This window comes from Mugil cephalus, chromosome 19, assembly GCF_022458985.1.
Source record: "Mugil cephalus isolate CIBA_MC_2020 chromosome 19, CIBA_Mcephalus_1.1, whole genome shotgun sequence".
NCBI lineage: Eukaryota > Metazoa > Chordata > Actinopteri > Mugiliformes > Mugilidae > Mugil > Mugil cephalus.
In genome coordinates, this window is record NC_061788.1 from 76,508 (window position 1) to 97,486 (window position 20,979).

General features: G+C 40.8%; 1 protein-coding gene across 1 annotated transcript; it reads left to right on the forward strand.

Moving 5' to 3' along the window:
- The first annotated feature begins 3,270 nt into the window (after positions 1 to 3,270).
- On the forward strand, positions 3,271 to 18,675 carry LOC124996273. The gene is made up of 4 exons (XM_047569108.1): positions 3,271 to 3,310; positions 3,739 to 3,831; positions 11,002 to 11,060; positions 15,135 to 18,675. Exons 3-4 carry the CDS (start codon positions 11,050 to 11,052, stop codon positions 16,750 to 16,752), a joined length of 1,629 nt encoding a protein of 542 aa, XP_047425064.1. The 5' UTR covers positions 3,271 to 3,310; positions 3,739 to 3,831; positions 11,002 to 11,049; the 3' UTR covers positions 16,753 to 18,675.
- The last annotated feature ends 2,304 nt before the right edge of the window (positions 18,676 to 20,979 follow it).

The window sequence follows — 20,979 nt, forward strand, 5'->3', positions numbered from 1 at the left end:
GTACAAACTGAAACACATACTTGTCTTTTTGAGCAGTGACAGACGTTTCCTGGGATCAACAGAAAGGAGGTCACTCTCCTGCAGGTAGCTCAGGTCCTCAACTCCTAAACATTGCAGATGCTCCAGCAAAGGCTCAGGGTCTCTCAGTTTAGGCACTGATTTGAGACAGAAGTGGACTCTCTGCATCCATGACTAGGAGGACTAGAAGGGATGAAAAATACTGTTACTGTCAGATTTTAATCTTTCAAACTCCAGATGACTCTGAGTCAACAATGCTATGCTTAAGTGAAATTACTCTTGTCCCACAAAGCTTGTACACATGCAAATGGTAATAATGTAGTTTCTGCTCAGGCTTCCAACATTTCATGCTTGTTTCACTTCATACAATGCAAATGCTGGCACATAGGACACATCATGAGGTGTAACAAAGTATACGTGCTGGTCCTGCATCACAAGCATGAGCTGAATCTGTCTGAATTCAAGTGCCTCACCTTGGTTTAAACACAGAAAGACCCTTTTTGTGCTGAGTGCCTTTCCACTGCATCTCAGTAGCTGCTCAACATTGGGTTCTTTGAGTAAGGTTTCTCCTACTGTGGAGCGCACGGCTTCACTGTACAGTTCAGCATGGAAAGGAGTGGAATTCTTAACCACCAGTTTATGCCATGAAATCAACTCTCAGCACTTATCTGCAGAGAGAAAGAAAAAAAAATGATGAATCATGAAATTTGCCAAAATCTAAATAAATGCTATTGGTTGTGAAAAAGTCAACCTAAACTGTGTTAGCAGATCTCCCCTCAATAAACTAGAAGATGATCGTTAGCTTATCCTTTACACATTTTTCAGTATTGTTTTGAATTTCATGTTGATCACTGACTAGTGTTGCACCAAAATTCAAATTTGAAAAACCTTGAAAAAGGCAGAGTAGGTCGCTCCTCCTATATTTGTGAGAGGCAAGAGAAAGATGAAAATATTAGTTTTAAGAAAGAGTAACTGGTTGAAGTAAACCATTACCAAATCTCAGTATCATTTATGAAACGTTTGTTCTCTCTTCTTTGGAAGAAAATCCACTTAAAATGGCTTATTAGCGACTCCTGCATGTGGAGGAGTAGGAGCAGTCTGCGTGGAAAGAAGACTTTGACATTTTGACACGTTGCATAAAATCCAGCTTCCTATCCTAGCCAGAAATCATGCCATTTCAAGACACGCAGTAAAAGTTATGGCCAAAAAATTTGTGAAAATGTAGAAGAGGGTTAATAATCGATTATTGTTCATTGTTGCAGCTCTAAACAAATGTTGTTCCTCTTTCTCTCTGCCTGTGTCAATCAGTTCACAAAAGTAAACGCAATGACTCACTGTTAAGTGCTAAGCTAACGTTAGCATAAATAAAATGAAAAGTGGTTGGTCTTGTCTGACTACTAACACTCATAGATTTATATATCTATGACTAACACTGTCAGACGCCGCCGCCGGCCATACTTTTGTCATCGTAGTTAGCTAACATTTCAATTGACGACATGCTAGCGGATTGGTTTTGTCGACTGAGTAAAGTCAGAGGCATGGTGGTAAATAAAGCTAATACTACTCAGCTTCAGTTTGATACTTGCCTTCTGCCTTCGTCCTTCCTCCAGCTTCAACATTAGCTGCTGTTTGCTCCAAGTTTCTGTGACCAAACGGGAACCGCCGCGTGGTGGTTGTTCACCTTGTTAAGCGTAACCTCAAAGATTGATGTTCAGTGTCCCAACATCCGATGGCATGTCTTCTTCTTCTTCTTCTTCTCTAACCGTTTCTGTCGACCAATCCAAACGGGACCCGCGCTTTTTAAAGCACGTACTCCAATGACATGTCGCATTCACGTTTTTGTCTTTTGTGTTTGTGCAGGGAGACGTTGCAGCAGTAAAATGTCTCTTGATTACACATGTTTTGTTCAGACATGCTGTGATATAATTCAAGACGTTGTGATTTACATTGGATTGTATATATATATACACACACAATAGCCCCCAGTGTTAAATAGCTATTTTACTATTAATTTCTCAGTAATTTTAAATTATTTTTTTTAAGTTTTAAGTTTTGTTGAATTTTACAGTTTATTCCATTAAATAACAGACAAATATTTGTAAATAACTATACACTTGTGAACATATTTTAACAATAAATCTCTGTATTTCTAATGTTTTTTTTTTGTAAAACAACAGACATGCCATGTCTTCATACGTATTTTCGCAGTTACAGTGATTTCATGTTATTTTACATTTGACATGTAAAATCGCAGTATTTTTCGTTGATTGTCCAGATTGTTTCTGTATTTTTAAAATACATAAAATAAACAGTAAAATCCTGTTATATTACATTTTTTTTTAACAGTGTAAGGCCATCAGCTGGGATGAGGGAGCTTACATCTGAAAAGCTTCCTGGCCCAGTCAGCTGTTTAGACACAGGTCACACTGAGCAGATGACAGCTCTGAAGAAGCTGAAGCTACAGCCAAAACTTGTCAGCAGGTAATTTCTCAATCTGATAAAAAGAAAACCCAAAGCTATATTGAGTAAGAAGACAGAATGAACATGATTGATCTGTTTCCACGGTATCAATATAATTAAGATATTGCTCAGTGTTTCCCATTAAATATTCTGAATATAATAAACTGAGGTTTATCCTTGAATCTGCAACTAACACAGTGTGACTGCTTTGCTGAGAGAAACTCTGCTGTGGGAAGGTCAGAGAGAGACTGGAGAGAAGAGCAGCGGTTAATGAGAACAGATAATATATCTACAACTTTGTTGTTCTTCACCCGTAAGCTGTGATTGAATCTGGCACCAGAAAGCAGCTGAGCGGGAAGAGCAATAACCACATTTACTTATGATGGCTGGTTGAACTATGATCACATTAAGTTTATCACGCAGAGATCAGTGTTATTTACGTGAACCTTAGTAAGAATTAATGATTGAAGGAATCATAAGACCAGGACATGATGGTTTTATGATTCATTTATTTGACTGAAACCTGATACTGGGCCACATGCTTTCACACACTGTTACTAAAATGAATGTGAGCTGTTGATTCAAATGTAAAATAAAAATAAAAACATTTGTTTCAGGTTGTTTCGTTCCTTTGACTCACTAGGGACTCATCCTTTGGTTCAGTTCTCATTATTAATGTCTTCATCTGATCATTGGAGGGTTCTAGTTAAAGCTTCTCTGAAGTCATGTGACCACAGCGTCTGTTCCTCCCTCTGATGGAAGATAAAAACCTCTGAGCTCTCACTCCTCTCTGTTCTTCTTGGCTCAGCATCACAGAGCTTCCTGACAACAGGTAAGACCAGTTCAAATGTTGGAGTTAGAGGGAAAACAGAGTTCAGTCTTTTATATATGTTTCTAAAATGCTAAATTTAAAAAAAAAAGTTTTTTTTAGTGGAAACTGAACAATCTTTCGATGTTAAAACTCAAGGCAGTGAGTGGTTTGTCGTTGCCTCTAGATTACTGCCCTGAGCACTGTAATTACTGAATTAAGTTCAGAGAGGTCGCTTCAGCTGGAGGAAGGAAGCCTTGAGTCTTTTCTCTAATTCCTACAATTTTAGAGTAAAGAAGCTGATGAAGTCATTACTACAGAGCTGAAAAGAGACCTGGGATTGTTCTTGTTTTCTTCTATTAACAGTGAATGATATGCTGTTCTACTATTATGCAGAGCTTTTTTATGAGTTGTTAAACTATTTAATTTATTCTATGTGATTTCCAATTTAGATGTGAGAGACTCAGGTCACTTTCACACCAGAGCTGTTTGATCCACTTTATACGGACCAGAGTTTGTTTCCGTGGATGGTCTGCTTCATTTGGGTAGGTGTGAATTCTTGCTTCAAATCCATCATGAGTTCTCTGTAGTGTCAGCTCACATATAGCTTGAAGTGAAATACTCACACACTGCTTCAACCAGTTGAGTCCGCCCACCTCTTACGAGTGGTCGAAACCTAGCCTCCAGATATCCAGACTTCTCTCTGTTTATGGCATCAGCAGCTTCCTCACGTTTACACTGCAACTGTTCAGAGCAAGTGCTCTGCTCTACTTTCACAGAAACTTTGTCAAACGCAGTAATAAAGCTTTCCACTTACCATTCCTTGTTCTGCTGAGATCCTGTTCAATTTGCTGTGGAAATATGAGGTTGGTGGAAATGACACAGAAGACTTGTAGTGAAATAAGGTCTATTGACCAGGAGAAATGGTAACAGCTGTTCATGCATTCAGAGCCAGAACCATTCTGACCAGCCCCTCATGCCAGGAGAAATATAAGATGAGAACTTAGGTGAGAGGTCAACCACTGGCTATCACCATCTGTGGTGGCAGTCATTTCATTTTGTTCCTAAAAAAGGAACACTGATCCACCTCCAAACTTAATCTGTTTTTGAGCAATTCTGTCACATGTTAAATCTTGCTGATGGTTTTAAGTGTCCTTCTTTAGCTTCAGGTCAAACAGGCCATTTCATAAATTTGGAATAGGCTTTGTCCAATTTAAAGTAATGACATTAGATCCTTTCCAAATAATCCTTCTGTCATAATCATGGAACTTATTAGATTTCGAAAATCTACAAATAAATTTCCACCAGTATCAAGTGAATCAAGGGCAACAGAAACAGTTTACATAAGTTTTTATATTCCCTTTGAGAACAGCTTAACATGTATTTTTTCTCTCTCTTATTCCTTCACAAGAACTTGAAAATAAAGGTGTTGCTTTATGTTCCTTGAGGAAGTATATAGGGAGTGGCAGGGATAAATCAAATATCTTCAGCTTTACAAAGAGTGGTTCTGCCAAAAATAGTATGGTCTTGAACCTATGATTTCTTCAATTCCATAATACAGTTACCAACATTCAGCGGGGGCCCAACTTGCTGAGTTGCACAGGCCCCATGTAGGCCTCATATCTTTGCCTACATGGGCACGAAGGGGGATCAGACTGGACCGTAAATGGGGCCCAACTTAACATTTGCCCTTTTTATGCCTAAGCCCACTTAGCCCACTAACATCTCTTATGGGGCTCATAGAGCCAGCCCACAAGGGTTTCACATGTGGGGCACATGTACCTCAAACCACATGGGACCTTCAGAATTTACCCAGTTCCATCCCATGCCCACTCAGTGCCCACATAGCCCATATTTAACCCTCGTGGGCCCCACATGGACATGCTGGCTGGTACAGTTGGTCAGGGCTTCATCCTACAGCAAGATAATGACCCAAAGCTCTAGTCCAAGCTCTACCAGAACCACCTCAAGATAAAAACGAGATGGAAAGCTTGAAAACATGGAGTGGATCATGTCTCCATGGCCCAGTCTTTAGACTTTAACCCTATGGAGCTGGTTGGTGATGAAGTTATGTCAACAGTTGTGTTGCCAGTATAAAAAGCTTTGGGGAAATGGGGCATCCCTGTCAATTTCCATCTAAGACCATGAATCCAGGTAAATAATATTTAAGGATTTAAACAACCTGGTGTAGGGACTCCATAACTCAGTGGGTTGTTAATTAGAACAGAGGAGCACATGCATGTGGTTCCATTTAAATAATTTATTGTTTTGAGCTGGTTTGTCTGTCTGCTAATTAACTGGCTGGATTTTAAATACTCTGGGCTCCGCCCATTTAGGAAGGGACAAGCTGGTGATAGTGGTTTGGGATTTTCCACCCAGGTAGATGGAGTCAGGTAGAGAGGTGCTTGAGGTATTTCCACACTAAGAGTCATTCCTGGGTTCAGAAAGACAGTGTTACTGATCAAGTAATTTACTCCCAAAGCCCAAGAAATGTAGCATTTTCAACAAAAATGGGTGTCCAGTTGTAACAAAGGTCTTGAAGAAATTTAAGAACAACACATAACTGTTGCAGTAAATTCTCTATAATCAAGTCAGTCCAGAATCAGTCAAGTATGAATATGTATGATTCTACCCTTCACAAAGGCTGATTGGCTCTCATCAACTTATTTTGATAAGCTCATATCTAATCTATTGGAATGTACAACAACTTGTAGTCAATATATAGTAAGTTTATTGGCCTCCAATCTAGCAGCTGTTTATCTTTATTGGAATTTGGGATCAAGATGATGACACCTCTTTTCATGGTAGGGGACAGATGATTAGATGAAATACATTCCACAAAGGCATTATATAACAATACTTATCATTCCAAAAATGAATATAAAAATCCCCCTGTTAATCCATCAATTCCTAGTGACTTTCCTTTTAAAATCCCTCCAATTGTGACATCCTCCATATATAGTCACTTGTCATAGAAATTTAGATTTTCCTCATTGACTTGTTCTTGGTTGTCAGTGCATATATTATTCATAAGTATATTACTAATTTTCTTTTTTGTTTGTCTTTGTTTTTCAATATTGAAGAAACAGGAAGTATTTTTTTCAAATTGCTTGTCCAATTGCTTTTGCAATTTATTTAATTCTTCTATTAAATCAATCTTCTAAAGATTGGTCTGCTTTTGTTTTTGTTTTTTTGTTTTTTGTTTTTTTAATGGAAGAGTATTAGGGCCACCCATGAGAAAAAAATTAGAGGAGGTAGATTTCTTTTTTTAATTGTGGACTTTGTGCCAGTTTTTGTGACGCAATGTTGCTTCAGAAAGGACCAATTTGCTTCACACATGAGATCTAATGGCAGAGGTAATAACGATTAGCAATGCAAGACCCCTTGTGTCCGTATCCACTGACCCTGAGATGCTGGCAGTTCTCACCCCAGCAATACTCCTTAGCCAAACGATGAGTGCTATTTCAGCAGGAAAAGGAAGCAAGTTCAGTCTCTCGCTGAGACTTCTTGGAAGAGATGGATAGCGGAGTGTCTGTCTACTCTTCAGAACCACAGGAAGTGAACAAAGGATTAGCCAAATGTGAAAGAAGGGGATGTGGTCTTACTGAAAGACAGCCAAGACTACAGGAATGAATGGCCAATTTGACTGGTTGTAAAGGCTTTGCCATGCAGTGACAATAAGGTCCGCAAGGTGGAGGTACAGATTGTGAAGGACAGGAAGGCCAAGGTGTTATTGAGGCCAGTTTCAGAGATAGTATTTCTTCTTTCAGAGACTTAACAAGAGAGTCAAAAGATGTTACTATCAAGAGTTATTTAAGTTTTTGTATTCGTAGTGATCTAATGTTAATATAGCAAGTTGGGGGTGTACTGCTTTCAAAGTTGGATAAATACTTAAAATCAATAGACACAGGGCCGCTTTGTTTACACGAGGGATCAGCTGACTGCTTTGAAGCCGGCCGGCATGGCTTCCAGATCGCCTGATATACCTGAGGAGGTCTGGAGAAGAACTCACCGAGGACGCATGTGAAAGAAAAATCAGTGGAGGGGAGAAACTAGGAAAAGACAACAGAAACTAATGGATAAGAGGAGGTATAGACCGAGTCTCCCCGCGGTCACGATGGGAAACATAAGATCCCTGGCCAACAAGATGGACGAGTTAACAGCGTTAGCCAGGAGTCAGACGGAGTATCGGGGATTGCACCGGGAGCGGTAAGGAGGGTGACTAGCCGTTCTAGTGAACAACAAGTGGTGAAATCCTAGTCATATTACCATCAAAAAGCAAATCTGCATCCCGGACATTGAACTGTTTTCTGTTGGTCTCCGTCCATATCATCTGCCACAGGAGTTTTCTCATGTTGTGATGGTGACTGTGTACGTTCCTCCCTCTGCAAACCCAGCGTCGGCGTGTGACGGCATCCACTCCGCCATAGCCCGGCTACAGACCCAGCACCCGAGGGCATTCATTGCTATCTCGGGTGACTTCAACCACGTCACCATGGACAAAACACTACCCAGCTTTACTCAGTATGTGAACTGTTCCACCAGAGAGGACAGGACACTGGACCTGATGTATGCTAATGTTAAGAATGCATACAGCTCCTCTCCCCTCCCCCCACTGGGCAGGTCAGATCACAACCTGGTACACCTCAGCCTCGCTTATGCACCCTTGGTAAAGATCCAGCCTGTGACCACAAGGACAGTGAGGAGTTGGTTGGAGGAGGCTTGGGAGGCTCTTCCGGGATGTTTCGAGGTCACGGACTGGCAGCCACTCTGTGAGCCGAACAGAGAGGACATGGACAGGCTCACAGAGTGCATCACGGACTATCTCAACTTCTGTGTTGACACCATTGTTCCAGCAGAGACGGTCCACTGTTACCCAAACAAGCTGTGGGTGACAAAGGACATCAAAGACATCCTGAACAAGAAGAAGAGAGCTTTCAGGGCTGGCAACAAGGAGGAGGTGAGAGACATACGGAGACGCTTGAAAAATAAGATCAGAGAGGCCAAGGAGGAATACAGGAAGAAGCTGGAATGGAAGCTCCAGCACAACAACAACAGAGAGTGGGATGAAGAAGATCACCGGTCTCAGGGCAGCGGGCAATAGAGGAATGGAAAGCAGTGTGGAATGGGCCAACGAACTCAATCTGTTCTTTAACAGGTTTGACACCACTGCCCCTCCACCCCCTATGAACACCACCATCAACCCCTCCACCAATACCTCTATTGTTTTGTCCACGACACCTTTTACACTCTCTTCCCCTCACCCTCCTTACAGCCTCTCATCTTCCAGGGGAGGACAGTCTCTCACCTCCACCCCCATCTACTGTGATCATCACTGCCGGCGATGTTAGAAGACAGCTGGGGAAACTTCACTCTGGCAAGGTTGCAGGCCCTGATGGGGTCTGGGTTGACTTCTCCTGTGCTTTCAACACCATCCGTCCGGCTCTTCTGGGTGAGAAGAGCCGACCCTGGTGTCGTGGGTTGTTGACTACCTCACTGGCAGACCGCAGTATGTGCGCCTGTTATGCTGTGTGTCAGACATGCTGGTCGGCAACACTGGGGGCCCCCAGCGGACTGTCCTCTCTCCCTTTCTCTTCACCCTCTACACCACAGACTTCAACCACTGCACAGAGACCTGTCATCTCCAGAAGTTTTCTGATGACTCTGCTGTGGTTGGATGCATCAGAGGGTGATGAGGTGGAGCACAGGGCTGTTGTGGACAACGTTGTCACATGGTGTGAGGAGAACCATCTACAGCTCAATGTGGTAAAGATAAAGGAACTGTTGGTGGACCTGAGGAGGACCAAGGTGCCGGTGACCCCTGTTTCCATCCAGGGGGTCAATGTGGACATAGTGGAGGATTTTAAGTATCTGGGGGTTCACATTGATAATAGACTGGACTGGGGGAAGAACACAGACGCCCTGTACAGGAAGGGCCAGAGTCTTCTAACATCTGCAGGACTATGCTCAGGATGTTCTATGAGTCTGTGGGGGCCAGTGCCATCTTCTATGCTGTTGCATGCTGGGGTAGCAGGCTGAGGGTAGCGGACATGAACAGAAGTGACGTTGTGGGAGTGAAGCTGGACCCTCTGACAGTGGTGTCAGACAGGAGAATGCAGCACCACCACACAAATAAACACACGTACACACATGCACACACAAACACACAGGAAACTTTATGTTATTACAGTTACTGTTACACTCAGGAAGAGTAGTAGGATGTACAAACATGCGCACAAAAACGTGCATTACTCTCTCACACACAGGCTAACTGTGCTAACTGTAAGCTAACTGTGCTAAATGTGAGTTATGTGTGCTAACTGCAGGTCTTTAACTCGCGAGTGTGCCCAAAATAATATTTTGGATAAAATATTTAATAAAATATTTACTCCAGGAAGATAAAAAACATATCAAAGTCTTCAGGAAGGTCTCACAACGCCCACGGTCTGCTTGTTTTTCTGATAGTAGCTACCGTTTTGTCACAGCCCAAATGTGAGAACAGTGAAAAAGCGGGGAAATCTAGCTCTTTTCTGTGTCCCGGCTCCGCGCGTCATTGACGACCACTATGAGTTGCCACGGCAACCCCTGACCCTCAGGCCTGGGCCACAGCTGAGACCAGTTCATTAATCAGCTGTCTCTGCTGTTAATACAGCTGATCCCTGTGTGCCACACATTTATGTTACAACAACACACACCAACACACACACACACTACACAGGTAACTTTGTAATTGCAGACTTACACACAGGCCACACACATGCACACACAAACACACAAGTACCTTTATGTTATTACAGTTACAAATACACACAGGAAGAGTAGGATACACAAACACGCGCATTAATCCCTCACACACAGGCTAACTGTGCTAAATGTAGGCTAACTGTGCTAACTTACAACAACACACGCACACTACATGGGTAACTTTGTGGTTACAGTTACACACACTGTCACACACACACACACCCTCCCCGCCCTCCCCCACTCACACACGCACGCATGCATACGCGCGTGTGCACACACACACACACACACACACACACACACACACACACACACACACACACACACACACAGACACACCTTGCTGCCTTACACGGTGGTCATACTGCATGGTTTGTGGAGCCACTTGCATTTGATAAATAAAAAACACAATCCCCAAAACAGCTAACTTCATCTGCTGCTCCATGTTTGCCATCTGTATTCAGTACTGCTGACTGTCAACTTTCTTTCCACCAATGGTTTACTTTTCCAGGTTAGGAGGAAGGGAGGTATTCCCCCTCCTACATCGTCCAACCAATGAGCACCCCTTTTAACCCCGTGATAAGCTCAAAAAGTTTGGTGTACGGCAGAAATTGTAGTATGAATGCAGAACTGAACCAAATGATAAATGAAAAAAAAAAAAATCGCCTAATCGAACCAAGTCCTCTTGGTCAGGTGTGAAAGACACCCAAGTTGTTTATAAATCCTAAACTTAAACAAAGAATGAAGACCTTCTGAAATACTTCTGAATAGTGTTTCAGCTGCAGCCAGTAGACTTCTGAACACGCGTGCTGATATAGTCTTCATTGTTTGTAGAAAATCATGCACGTAGAATCCATCTTGAATGTGAACGAAATTTTGGTGAATGAGTTTCATTCTGTAATGTTCTGTTTTTGTCATTGTGTCATAAAAGAAGCTTCAATGTTTGTTTTTTTTTTGTTTGTGTTATCCAGATGCCATCACGTATTTGATCCTCACAGCCTCCATTATCAGGCATTACCATGGCAGCACAGTAAGTACTGTAACATTAACACAAGTAAATATTATATATCCTATCCAACTTTATTTTTAAAGTACTTTAGACGTAAATGAACCAAAGTACTGTACAGAAGGAATAAATAAAAGACAAATAAAAAACAAAGCTTGAGAAAAAAGACAGCCGTACAATAAAAACAATAAAAGATGAAATCAACATCTTACACAGGGTCAAAGGCTGAAAGGAGAAGAGATGGGATTTAAGAAATGACGTAAAAACACACTGACAAAGCAATGCTTTTGTTTTTTGCCATCTGTCTTGTGTATTTTGCTCTCTGTGCCTTTTTAAATTGTCCATCTGGGATATATGAATTGCTTGAATTGAATTGAAATCTAAAAGAACAAGAATGACACAGTCATCAGAGTCAATAAATAAGGAGGCCATTAATTGACTGTGCAGTTCTGAGATAGACCAGTAGCACCTCACAATGTAATAATAGCTCAGAATGTAATAAAATCATGAGCACATAATGTAATACCATTTTTGTATATAATTATGAGCCTTACTGGTGCCGATCATAATGTAGTAATGGCTCAGATTCAGAATCAGAATCAGCTTTATTGGTATCAGGTATGTGAACACATACAAGAAACTTGACTCCGGTCATTTTGCTCTGCTACAAAATAAAAACAACACTTGAATAAGGGGGAATGAATGGCCCTTAGCAAAGGGCCACCAACCCTATTCTCTCCCAGTCCCTTCTCCAAAATCCACACAACATATGTGGACCAGTAAGGGCAGCCCCTCCAGCAGCCTAGCGACTGTAAAGAGCTAGTCCATGGTTCGATGTCTTGGACAAAAACTGCATTGTTCCTCCTTGATCTGGGGCTCAAAGTTTATAAAGACATTTCTTCCACTACCCAGCAATAGCCCTAGTTAATGTCAGCAGCTCCCTTTCCCCGACAAAAACAGTGTGAGCGAGTTGCCGCCTCCCGCCCCTCTGTTCACCAGAATATTTTCAGAGCTGACTAATGATCTTCCTCTTTAGCCTCACCAAACTACTCCCACACCCGAATTGTTGCCATAGCAAATGCCCTGGCCACAGTACACTTCTGGTAGCCATCCGGTGCTCATCAGCTGCTTCCAGAGACCCACAGAACAACCATGCCTTGTATGACCTCCTTCTCCAGCCTGACGACTCCCCTCACTTCTGGTGTCCACCAGCGGGTTCATGGTTTATTCCCGCGACCAGCACCAGCTATTTTGCGGCCGCAACTTGACCATCTTGACAGGTTCTTCCACCAGGCGTTCCCAGCAGACCGTCACGATTCATTTGGGCCTACCAGGTCTGCCATCTGATCCAATTTACCACCAAGCTGAGATCCTGTCTTCACCAAGCGAATGAGTGACAAGAAAATGTGGTCGCATGTCTATTAAGTCAATATCCAAACCTACAAATACCTAGACTGTTATGGTGCAATTTCCCGAACATGATGTAGGGATAATACACCAATGCGCTTCCATTAATGATCGCGAAACAACACATTTGATTTATTTGATTGGAAAGAGAAAAGAAAAAAAATGAACAAAAATATCTGTCTTTCAGAGATCTGTCTTTATGGGAGCAGACCACAACTTTGCACTGTTTTTGAGCTGAAGCTTCTACAGTGATACAGTCTGTGAGGCCGTCATCGAGTTACAAAATCAGAATGTAACAGATATATCACCATAAGAGCGAAAAACCCGGGTCAACGCGGCATTCCTATTCAAATAAAACCGCGTCAAGCAGAGCCAATAAAATCCTGTTTTTCGCTCCAGGTCATGACCAATTAAATATTAAAATCAAATTCAGTCCTGTACCCCCATTTTTATATTTCATATTTTTGATCTGATTCTAAAGTTGAGATATGAAAAACCAGATAATTTTTGGTGTTTGTATTTTCAATTGTAAATCAAAAATCAAAAAATGAAACATTTACGGATTATTTTGTTTTTCATCTTTTAAACAAAGTACGAATGATACACAGATTCCTAGCCTATGAATTGGAAAACTAAACAACTAAGTGGAAAAAAAGGTAAAAAACACCACTAACAGTTCAGGTAAGCTAAATTAACACATCCAAACTAAATTTGACCCAAGACAATGACTCAAAAGAAAATAAATAAATTATACCCAGACTAACAAACAAACAAGCAAACACAAAAAAATAACCCAGTTATACAATAAATGAATATAACAGAAAACAAACATCTGAAATTCGACCCCCACAGTCCATTCAAACAGGGGATAAAATGATAAAAGAGTCAGAACAAGACCCTGTTAACCATGACGTGCACACTAATCTATGCCACTGACTAGTATATGGTGGCATACAGAGCCGGACATGCGGCCTGAATAGTGACCAGCCGCTGAAACCGCAGGACCGGACAGTGCCGCCGGTGTGCCAGGCTAGACCAGAAAGCAGCAGAGTCAAAACAGCAGGGCTTCTCAGCTGCCCTTACACAGTGGTTAACACAGTGGGGGGAGGGGGTGGCAGAGTCCTAAGCAGTTGGACTATAGACCAGTTTCCAGCCTACCTCAACAAGAAGCTGTGTGCACAGCCTGGCAGGTGTCAACGAAAATAGCCTACTATATATCCGACCAAGCAAACAGGACAAGCGTCCTGCTTCGACCGGTGATGATCAGTCAGTGCACAGAGCAGCGATCTGATGTAAACATCGGTATTAACTGAATAAACTTCATCACCAGAGTCTCCTTCATTAACAACGGGCTCCTCTCATCCTACACCACACCACTGTTTAACGGAGATCTGACATAAATAACAGAGGGAATGTGACCTTAAAAAATATAAAACGTCCTTATCTCAGTCACCACACATCCAAGCAGAACCACAACTGATCAAACCTTCAGGAAATATTTCTTCCCTTCACTCTGGAGTCAAACAGTCAGTATTATCAGTAATCCAGCTCCAACAGGTTAATAATCCACCGATGTTATTCCCATTTACATCCTGTTCCTTGTGGCCAACTGCATTGAACCACCATTGGGGGGGGGCAGTGTGCAAAAGGTTGTGAACCCCTGGTCTAGTGGACTTTGAGAAGGTCCTTCTCTTCGTCTTGGTAGCCAGCCTTGGAGATTCCAGGTGTCCAGCTTACTGAGTCATGATCTTTAATCTCTTATGAAATCCACGTCTCTAATACCGCTTTCAATCACCAGAGGTCCTGGGTCGGACCTCCCGCTGTGTGAGCTGCTGCCTGTTTTTTCCTCCCTTGTACGTCATTTTACATTGCAGATAAAGTTGCAGTTTGTTGATGACCTGAAGAATGGACCGGTCAAACCCCCGCTCTTTCTAAAGGCTGCTGATATTAGAATAAATCACTGTGTCCTGCACGGAGCATGATATCTGCCACCAAATCCCCTCTTTTCCTCAGATGCAGAACGCTGGCATGATAGCTAAAGTGTGGGAGATCACAGTCGCCATCCACCTATGCACTTCCATTAACAATCGTGTTACAGCATATTTGATTTATTTGATTAAAAAAAAGGAACAATAATAATCTCTGCCCTTCAGAGATCAGTCTTTATGGAAGAAGATCAAAACTTGTTTTTGAGCTGAAGCTTCTACAATGATCCAGTCTGTCAGGCTTCCAGTCAGAATGTAACAGGCAGATATATCGGTGTCGGAGAGAAAAACCCGGGTCGACGCAGCATTCCAATTCACATCGAGCAGGGTTGAGATCCCAGGTTGATTGCCGGGTTGTTGACACTCTCTAGCCCCTTTCACATCGAGCGAAAAACCCGCTCGATGTGAACGACTCGACCCAGGTTTTTTGGTCTTGATGACGTAGCCTTACTATCCCGTCTCTGACCCTGATTCCCTTGCTCATATATATTTATGTCTGTGTGTTGTTTTCAAAAAGCAACACCTGAATTCAAATTGTAATTATAGAAGAAAAACTCAGCTTATTCAAACTCACTGAAAGTAGGTCATCTGAAAAATCTTTTTTGATTCAACAATAACGATACCTTCATTTGCTGTCAAATCTAATTTACTTGAATTGAAATATAAATAATCTGTTAAATTATAACGTGTAACACTTTTTCAACAGGAACTCTAAAATCTCCTCAAACTATGAAGACATCATCTCCAGAAGTATTCAGATCTCTTCAGGATCTCCTTCTATCTACCAGCTGAAGCCAAAGAAAAAAGAGTTTGGAACTCTGATTAAAATGACTGTTGGAGTAAGAAATCTGAACAAGACCAATAGAACCATCTTACTGGTTGGAGAATCAGGAGCAGGAAAATCTACTCTGATCAACTCTCTGGTCAACTACACCATGGGAGTGAAGTTTGAGGATGAAGTCTGGTTTCAGATCATAGAGGAGGAGGAAAGAAGTCAAGCAGAAAGTCAGACATCAGATGTGATCGTATACGAGATCTTTGGTTTTGAAGATAAAACTCTGCCCTACTCTCTGACCATCATCGATACTCCTGGATATGGAGACACCAGAGGGATTGAACGTGATCTCATCATCAGTCAAAGATTATTTGACTTGTTTAGATCAGAGGATGGAATTCATGAAATTAATGCAGTGGGTCTGGTGATGAAGGCCAGTGATAATCGACTGAATGACCGACTGTCATACATCTTTAATTCAGTCATGTCTCTGTTTGGAGAAGACCTGGAGAAGAAAATCATCACTCTGATGACACACTCAGATGGAAGAAAACCTAAAAATGTTGTTCAAGCTCTTGAAGATGCAAAAATTAAATGTGCAACAAATGAGATGAATCAACCTGTTCACTTCTTGTTTAATAACTGTCAGAGTGAAGACAGAACAGAGGAAGAAGAAGAAGAAAACCTCCAAAGTGCTGATAAAATATCAGTGAGAGGAATGAGAGCGTTCACTACTTTTCTGGAAAAAACTGCTCCACAGAAACTGATGAAAACTGTGGATGTTCTGAATGAACGTATCAGACTGACAGCCTGCATCCCAAACCTGGAAGAGAGAATCAAACTGACTGAAATGAAACAGAATGAGATCAACCAGATCGAAGAAAAACTGAAGAAACACAAAGAAGAGATGAAGAAGAATAAAAAGTTCACTGTAGAAGTTGATGAGGTCCACAAAGAAAAACAACGTATTGGTGGTGGGATGTGGGGGTTGATGTTTCATAAAGGAGCTGTCTGTTGTACTGTCTGTGAGGAGAACTGTCACTATCCTGGATGCACAATGGCCAGGAAACCTGAACAATGTGAGGTCATGTATAAAGGTCACTGTACTGTTTGTACCAACAAGTGTCCTGTAACAGATCATGTGAAAGAAAAGTGGAAATATGTGACCAAGACGAGGAAAGTTCAGAAAACTGAAGAAGAAATAAAACAGAAGTATGAGAAGAATAAATCAAAGCATGAGAATAAGTTGAGCCTTTTGGAAAATCTTGAGAAAGAAATGAACCAACTGAGATCAGAGAAGTCCCAGCTCCTGGATGCGGCCTACCAACATGTTGTCAAGCTGGAGCAGATCGCCTTGAATGTTGATTCAGTGTCTACTTATGTCCACTTGGACTTTCTGATTGAGAAGATGAAGGAGGGAGGAGACAGAGAGAAGGTCCAGAAACTGGAGGAGATGAAAAACACAGAGGATGAAGGAACCAGAGCAGCACTGAAATACATGAAGACTAAACAGGATCTGGAAAATAAGTTAGATGACTTAGTACTGTAGATGATCATCATGATTGTGATCTTTTAGCTGATCTGATCTTTAAACATGAATCAGCTGTTTGGTTGTGATTGTGTTCAGTGTAATATCCAGTTGATATTTCCTATCAGAAACATGGTGGAGGAAGTATTCAGATCATTGACTTCAGTCAAAGTACCAACACCAACATATTAGTAGTGTTATCAGTTGTCAGTAAAATGTAGTTCATGTATCAGCAGTAAAAGTATTCCATGAGGAAAATGTTGTATCAGTGTGATATGATTGTGTCTCCTATTCCTGGCTTGTTGTTGTCATTCTAATCAGTTTGTACAGAGGATGTTACTCACACTGAACTCAGACACAGTGGAGAAATCTTCTGCTGAGCTGGAGCTCCATCCAACTTTCACACTTGAGTGTTTTTGAAGAGAACAGTCCTGAAATCTGATGTTCTTTGATTTGATTCATACCTTGGATTCTTCATGTCTTCATGTTGGAATGACTAGTTGGAATATTTCAAATAAATTAGTGGAAACATTTGGATAATTTTATGTTACATTATGGAGTCGACATAGTCTTTGCCGCAGGTCTAAATAGAACATGGAAGTGTATTTTGTTATTATTTTAATTTGTTCAGATGCCTATGAAATGGACACAACAGCTCCACATTAACAGCTCATAGACAATGGTGACAAGGCTTGTATCATTAATTTATGACATTTTAAAACCTAAGTGACCCTTTGTGATCGAAGCAGAGAGCAAATCCCTCCTCCACAACATGATGGGAAAAGGAGACCAATGGAATTGTTTAGTTAATTTGTTAAAAATATAAATCTTAAGGTGAGAGATGGCAGACAAACATACATTTTTTTCACCCTTTGATCAGTTTTGAGATTTTTTGCTATTTTACTTCATTAAAATTTCTTCTATTCTTTCTCTCTATTCTTCTATTTTTTTTGTTTGTTTTTTAAAAAAAAGCAGTCAAAATGCACATTAGGTATTCATTCCACTTCACTTTGTACATGTTGCGCCTCTAATTTATTCCTAAATGCACAGTCAACAGTCAACTTTCTAAGCTGATGAGTAGCACTGTGATCCTTGTCTCTACCCCGGCATATAAGGTATCATTTTGAATGTCTTTTTCTCCTACCGGCCCTACTATGGTCATATCCTTTGTATGGGCAACCAATCGTGAAAGAAGAAAGGCCGATCTAAGCTAAACTCGCACTCTCATTGGTTGGTGTCGATTTCTGACAACGTGATTCATTCAAAAGCATCATGTGTGGATATTCTGCTGGTCAGTGTTTATCTGCAAGAGACATTTAAAATGCAGTGAAGTCTTCTCTAAGAACAAAATTACAGCTAAAATTATTAAAAAGAGTTAAAGAAAATTCATCATTAAGAGCCTGATTTATATAACATTCCAAAAACATGGCAAAAATTGATTTATTTGGACTTGTTGCCAGTATTTTGTGATTAATGTAAAGATAAAAAGAGATATCCAAAATTCCCTTTGTAAATACCTGGAAATCTAATATGTTAACAAAATGAAACTATATTATTAACTATATTATTTAGATTTCTGTCCTGAAAATGTATGAAAATTACCTCATATTTAAGTAGATATCTCCTTATTTGCATATTTCAATATGAATTCTCAGAAAACTTGTCATTCAAAAAATATTGTATTTATGTCAGTGATCAACTGGAGAAGTTTCATGGTGATATCTATTAATTAAAAATTGTACCCTATTCAACTGTAGTGCCTTGCCTTAATCTAAAAGGAATGACCAGATGGAATATTTCAGATGTCTCAGGCTGAGTGGAAACATTTGGATCATTTTATATGGTTATTTTTTTTAATTCACTATATTCTGTTGTTCACATTCAATCGTCTCCTGGTTGAAGCAGTTTTCTGTGAATCTTGAATAAAATCTCTGCTTCATGAAATCAGTTTGTTTAGAGTGTCTTCACTGGATCATCAGCTGAGTTCTATTTGGGTGGTTTGTCCCCAAAAGGGAAACACACTGAATACATTGGCCTTGTACACACTAATTTCTTCCATTAACCATGAAAATCCCCAGACTGAAATACTAGTATTTCAGTCTAGGGATTTTTATGGTTTTTGCTTTTTTCTGATTTATCACAGGCTACTTTGATGTTAAGAGTAACATTTCTAATAACTGTCACTGTTCTGTGTTTAATGTCTTCCCATGAACCTGTTTTGAGTTTCCTATTTTATTATGTGTAGTTCTTCCTTGCTTTCCTGTTAAGTGTCATTCCTCTGTTTTGCCCTCTTCATTGGTTGTTTGGTTTCTTCATGTAGCTCTTTGTGAATGTGTCATATTTAGAGACATGGCTTGGCACATGTGGCCCAGCAACTCTTCTTGAAACCTCACCACCTAATTTCCACTTCTCATATTACAAGACAACAGAACCAATTATTGGTCAATTTTAAAATATTCCAGTAAAAACAAGCCATCAGTTAAACAAGCAAGACATGCATACTTTTAGCGTAGCAGACAAACAAAAAAATCCAGAACCAATCAACAGACTGTATTTGCCTGCTATCAGTGCCTTACAGCCTTGCTTCAGGGAATAAATGAGAGAGTGTGAAAGAGAGGAGGAGTTGTGAACGCCTATGTGTATGTGTGTGTGTAGGGGGGAGGGGCTTGTGTAAACAGTCCTGCTGTGGGATGGGGCGACGGTGATTTTATTCAATTCAATTCAGTATTATTTATATAGCATCAATAACAATACAAATGGTCTCAAGACGTTTTACAAAAAAAAAAAAAAAAAAAAAAAAAAACGACCTGAAACCTTCAGAGCAGACAAAGACCAGCCAGGTAGAAACAGAGATTATATAGAGAAAACAAGAACAGGAGAAACAGATAAACAGACTACAAACATGGAGCTGAAGGAAACATGTAGGATCTAGTAATATAACACGTAGCTGATGATCTATGAGACAGTTTGTTGGTATAACAGGAATCATGGGCAGGTTGGTGAATTGTTCATCTAGGTAGGAGTGGACAACTGGAGGAGGACATGAAGACTGGGACAGATGTAGTTTATGGAGCTCCACGGGGGAATAAAATGATAAGATATTAGAGGACAGGAGCCAGAGTAGAGAGAGTAGAGGACATGCATTGGAAAAAATGCCTCTCCAAAAAAAAGTAAAAAAACAAAAGAGTTCCAGAGCTTGAGAGCAGAGTGGCTGAAGGCTCTGCTCCCCATGGGGCTTAGGTGAATAGCGGGGACAGTGAGGTGGAGAGGAGGAGGATCTGAGGGAGCAGAGCCTCCAATGCAAAATGAAAGATCTATTGGGAATAAGATCGATGAGATGACACTACAAATCGCAACCAACAAGTGTTTCCGTGACTGTTGTGTTTTGTTATGTAGTATATGGTCCTCTCCATTTGTTCTTAGTATTTGTTTCCTTTTTTGGGGATGTCTATATCAAGTTTAAAGGTTAAAAGGTGATGTACCTATTGTCAGTCCATAAACCTGCTAGACGTAAGGAGACAAGTTGTGTTTGTGAATGGGGGTTCTTGGGGATAAGAACCATATAAAAGGGGTCTGTAAGAGCTGAATGGGAGAGGGGATTCGACGATTGGTTGGAAGCTCTCTCAGATTCGGCTGTGTTTTTGACATCGTTCTATCTTGTAATAAACCTTTTTAAATGCAAGATAAGACTTGTCAGCGGTGATCACTTCTTCCTTCAGCACATCAATATACAACAATTTTGGCGTCACGAACTTGGATGTGTTTGTGGCCTTTCAGCATCCGCTTTCAGTCCCGAGGAGCTGACCCCCCGCATCAGTCGGCTTATACACAGGGTGAGTTTTTCACATTATCGTGCGATGGTTTGCTCGTGGGGACTGTGCTGTGTTGCTGTTCGGTCACACCGTTGGAGACTCTTTGTGGGATGGTTGTTGTGCTGCTGTTGGAAGTTCTTCATCGTTCTAAATTTCTAAATTTAAGGTTTTGTTTGCGTTGCTGACAATGCAAAAGGGGGGAAAAGAGAATATAGATTTAAGGAAATAAGAAGTTAAGAAACTAAGAAGTTAGGAGTAAGGAATAAGAGGAAATAAATGTAGGCCTCCAAATAGAGAAATAGTGAAGAAGAGTATTAAGGAATAGAAAAGGAATAGAAGAAATAAGAGTAGAAAAGCCTAATTAGTAACATGAGGCGCTAAACTCACATCATGCGGGCCCTTTACCGCTGTAACTAGTAGAACACGTGGATTTTAG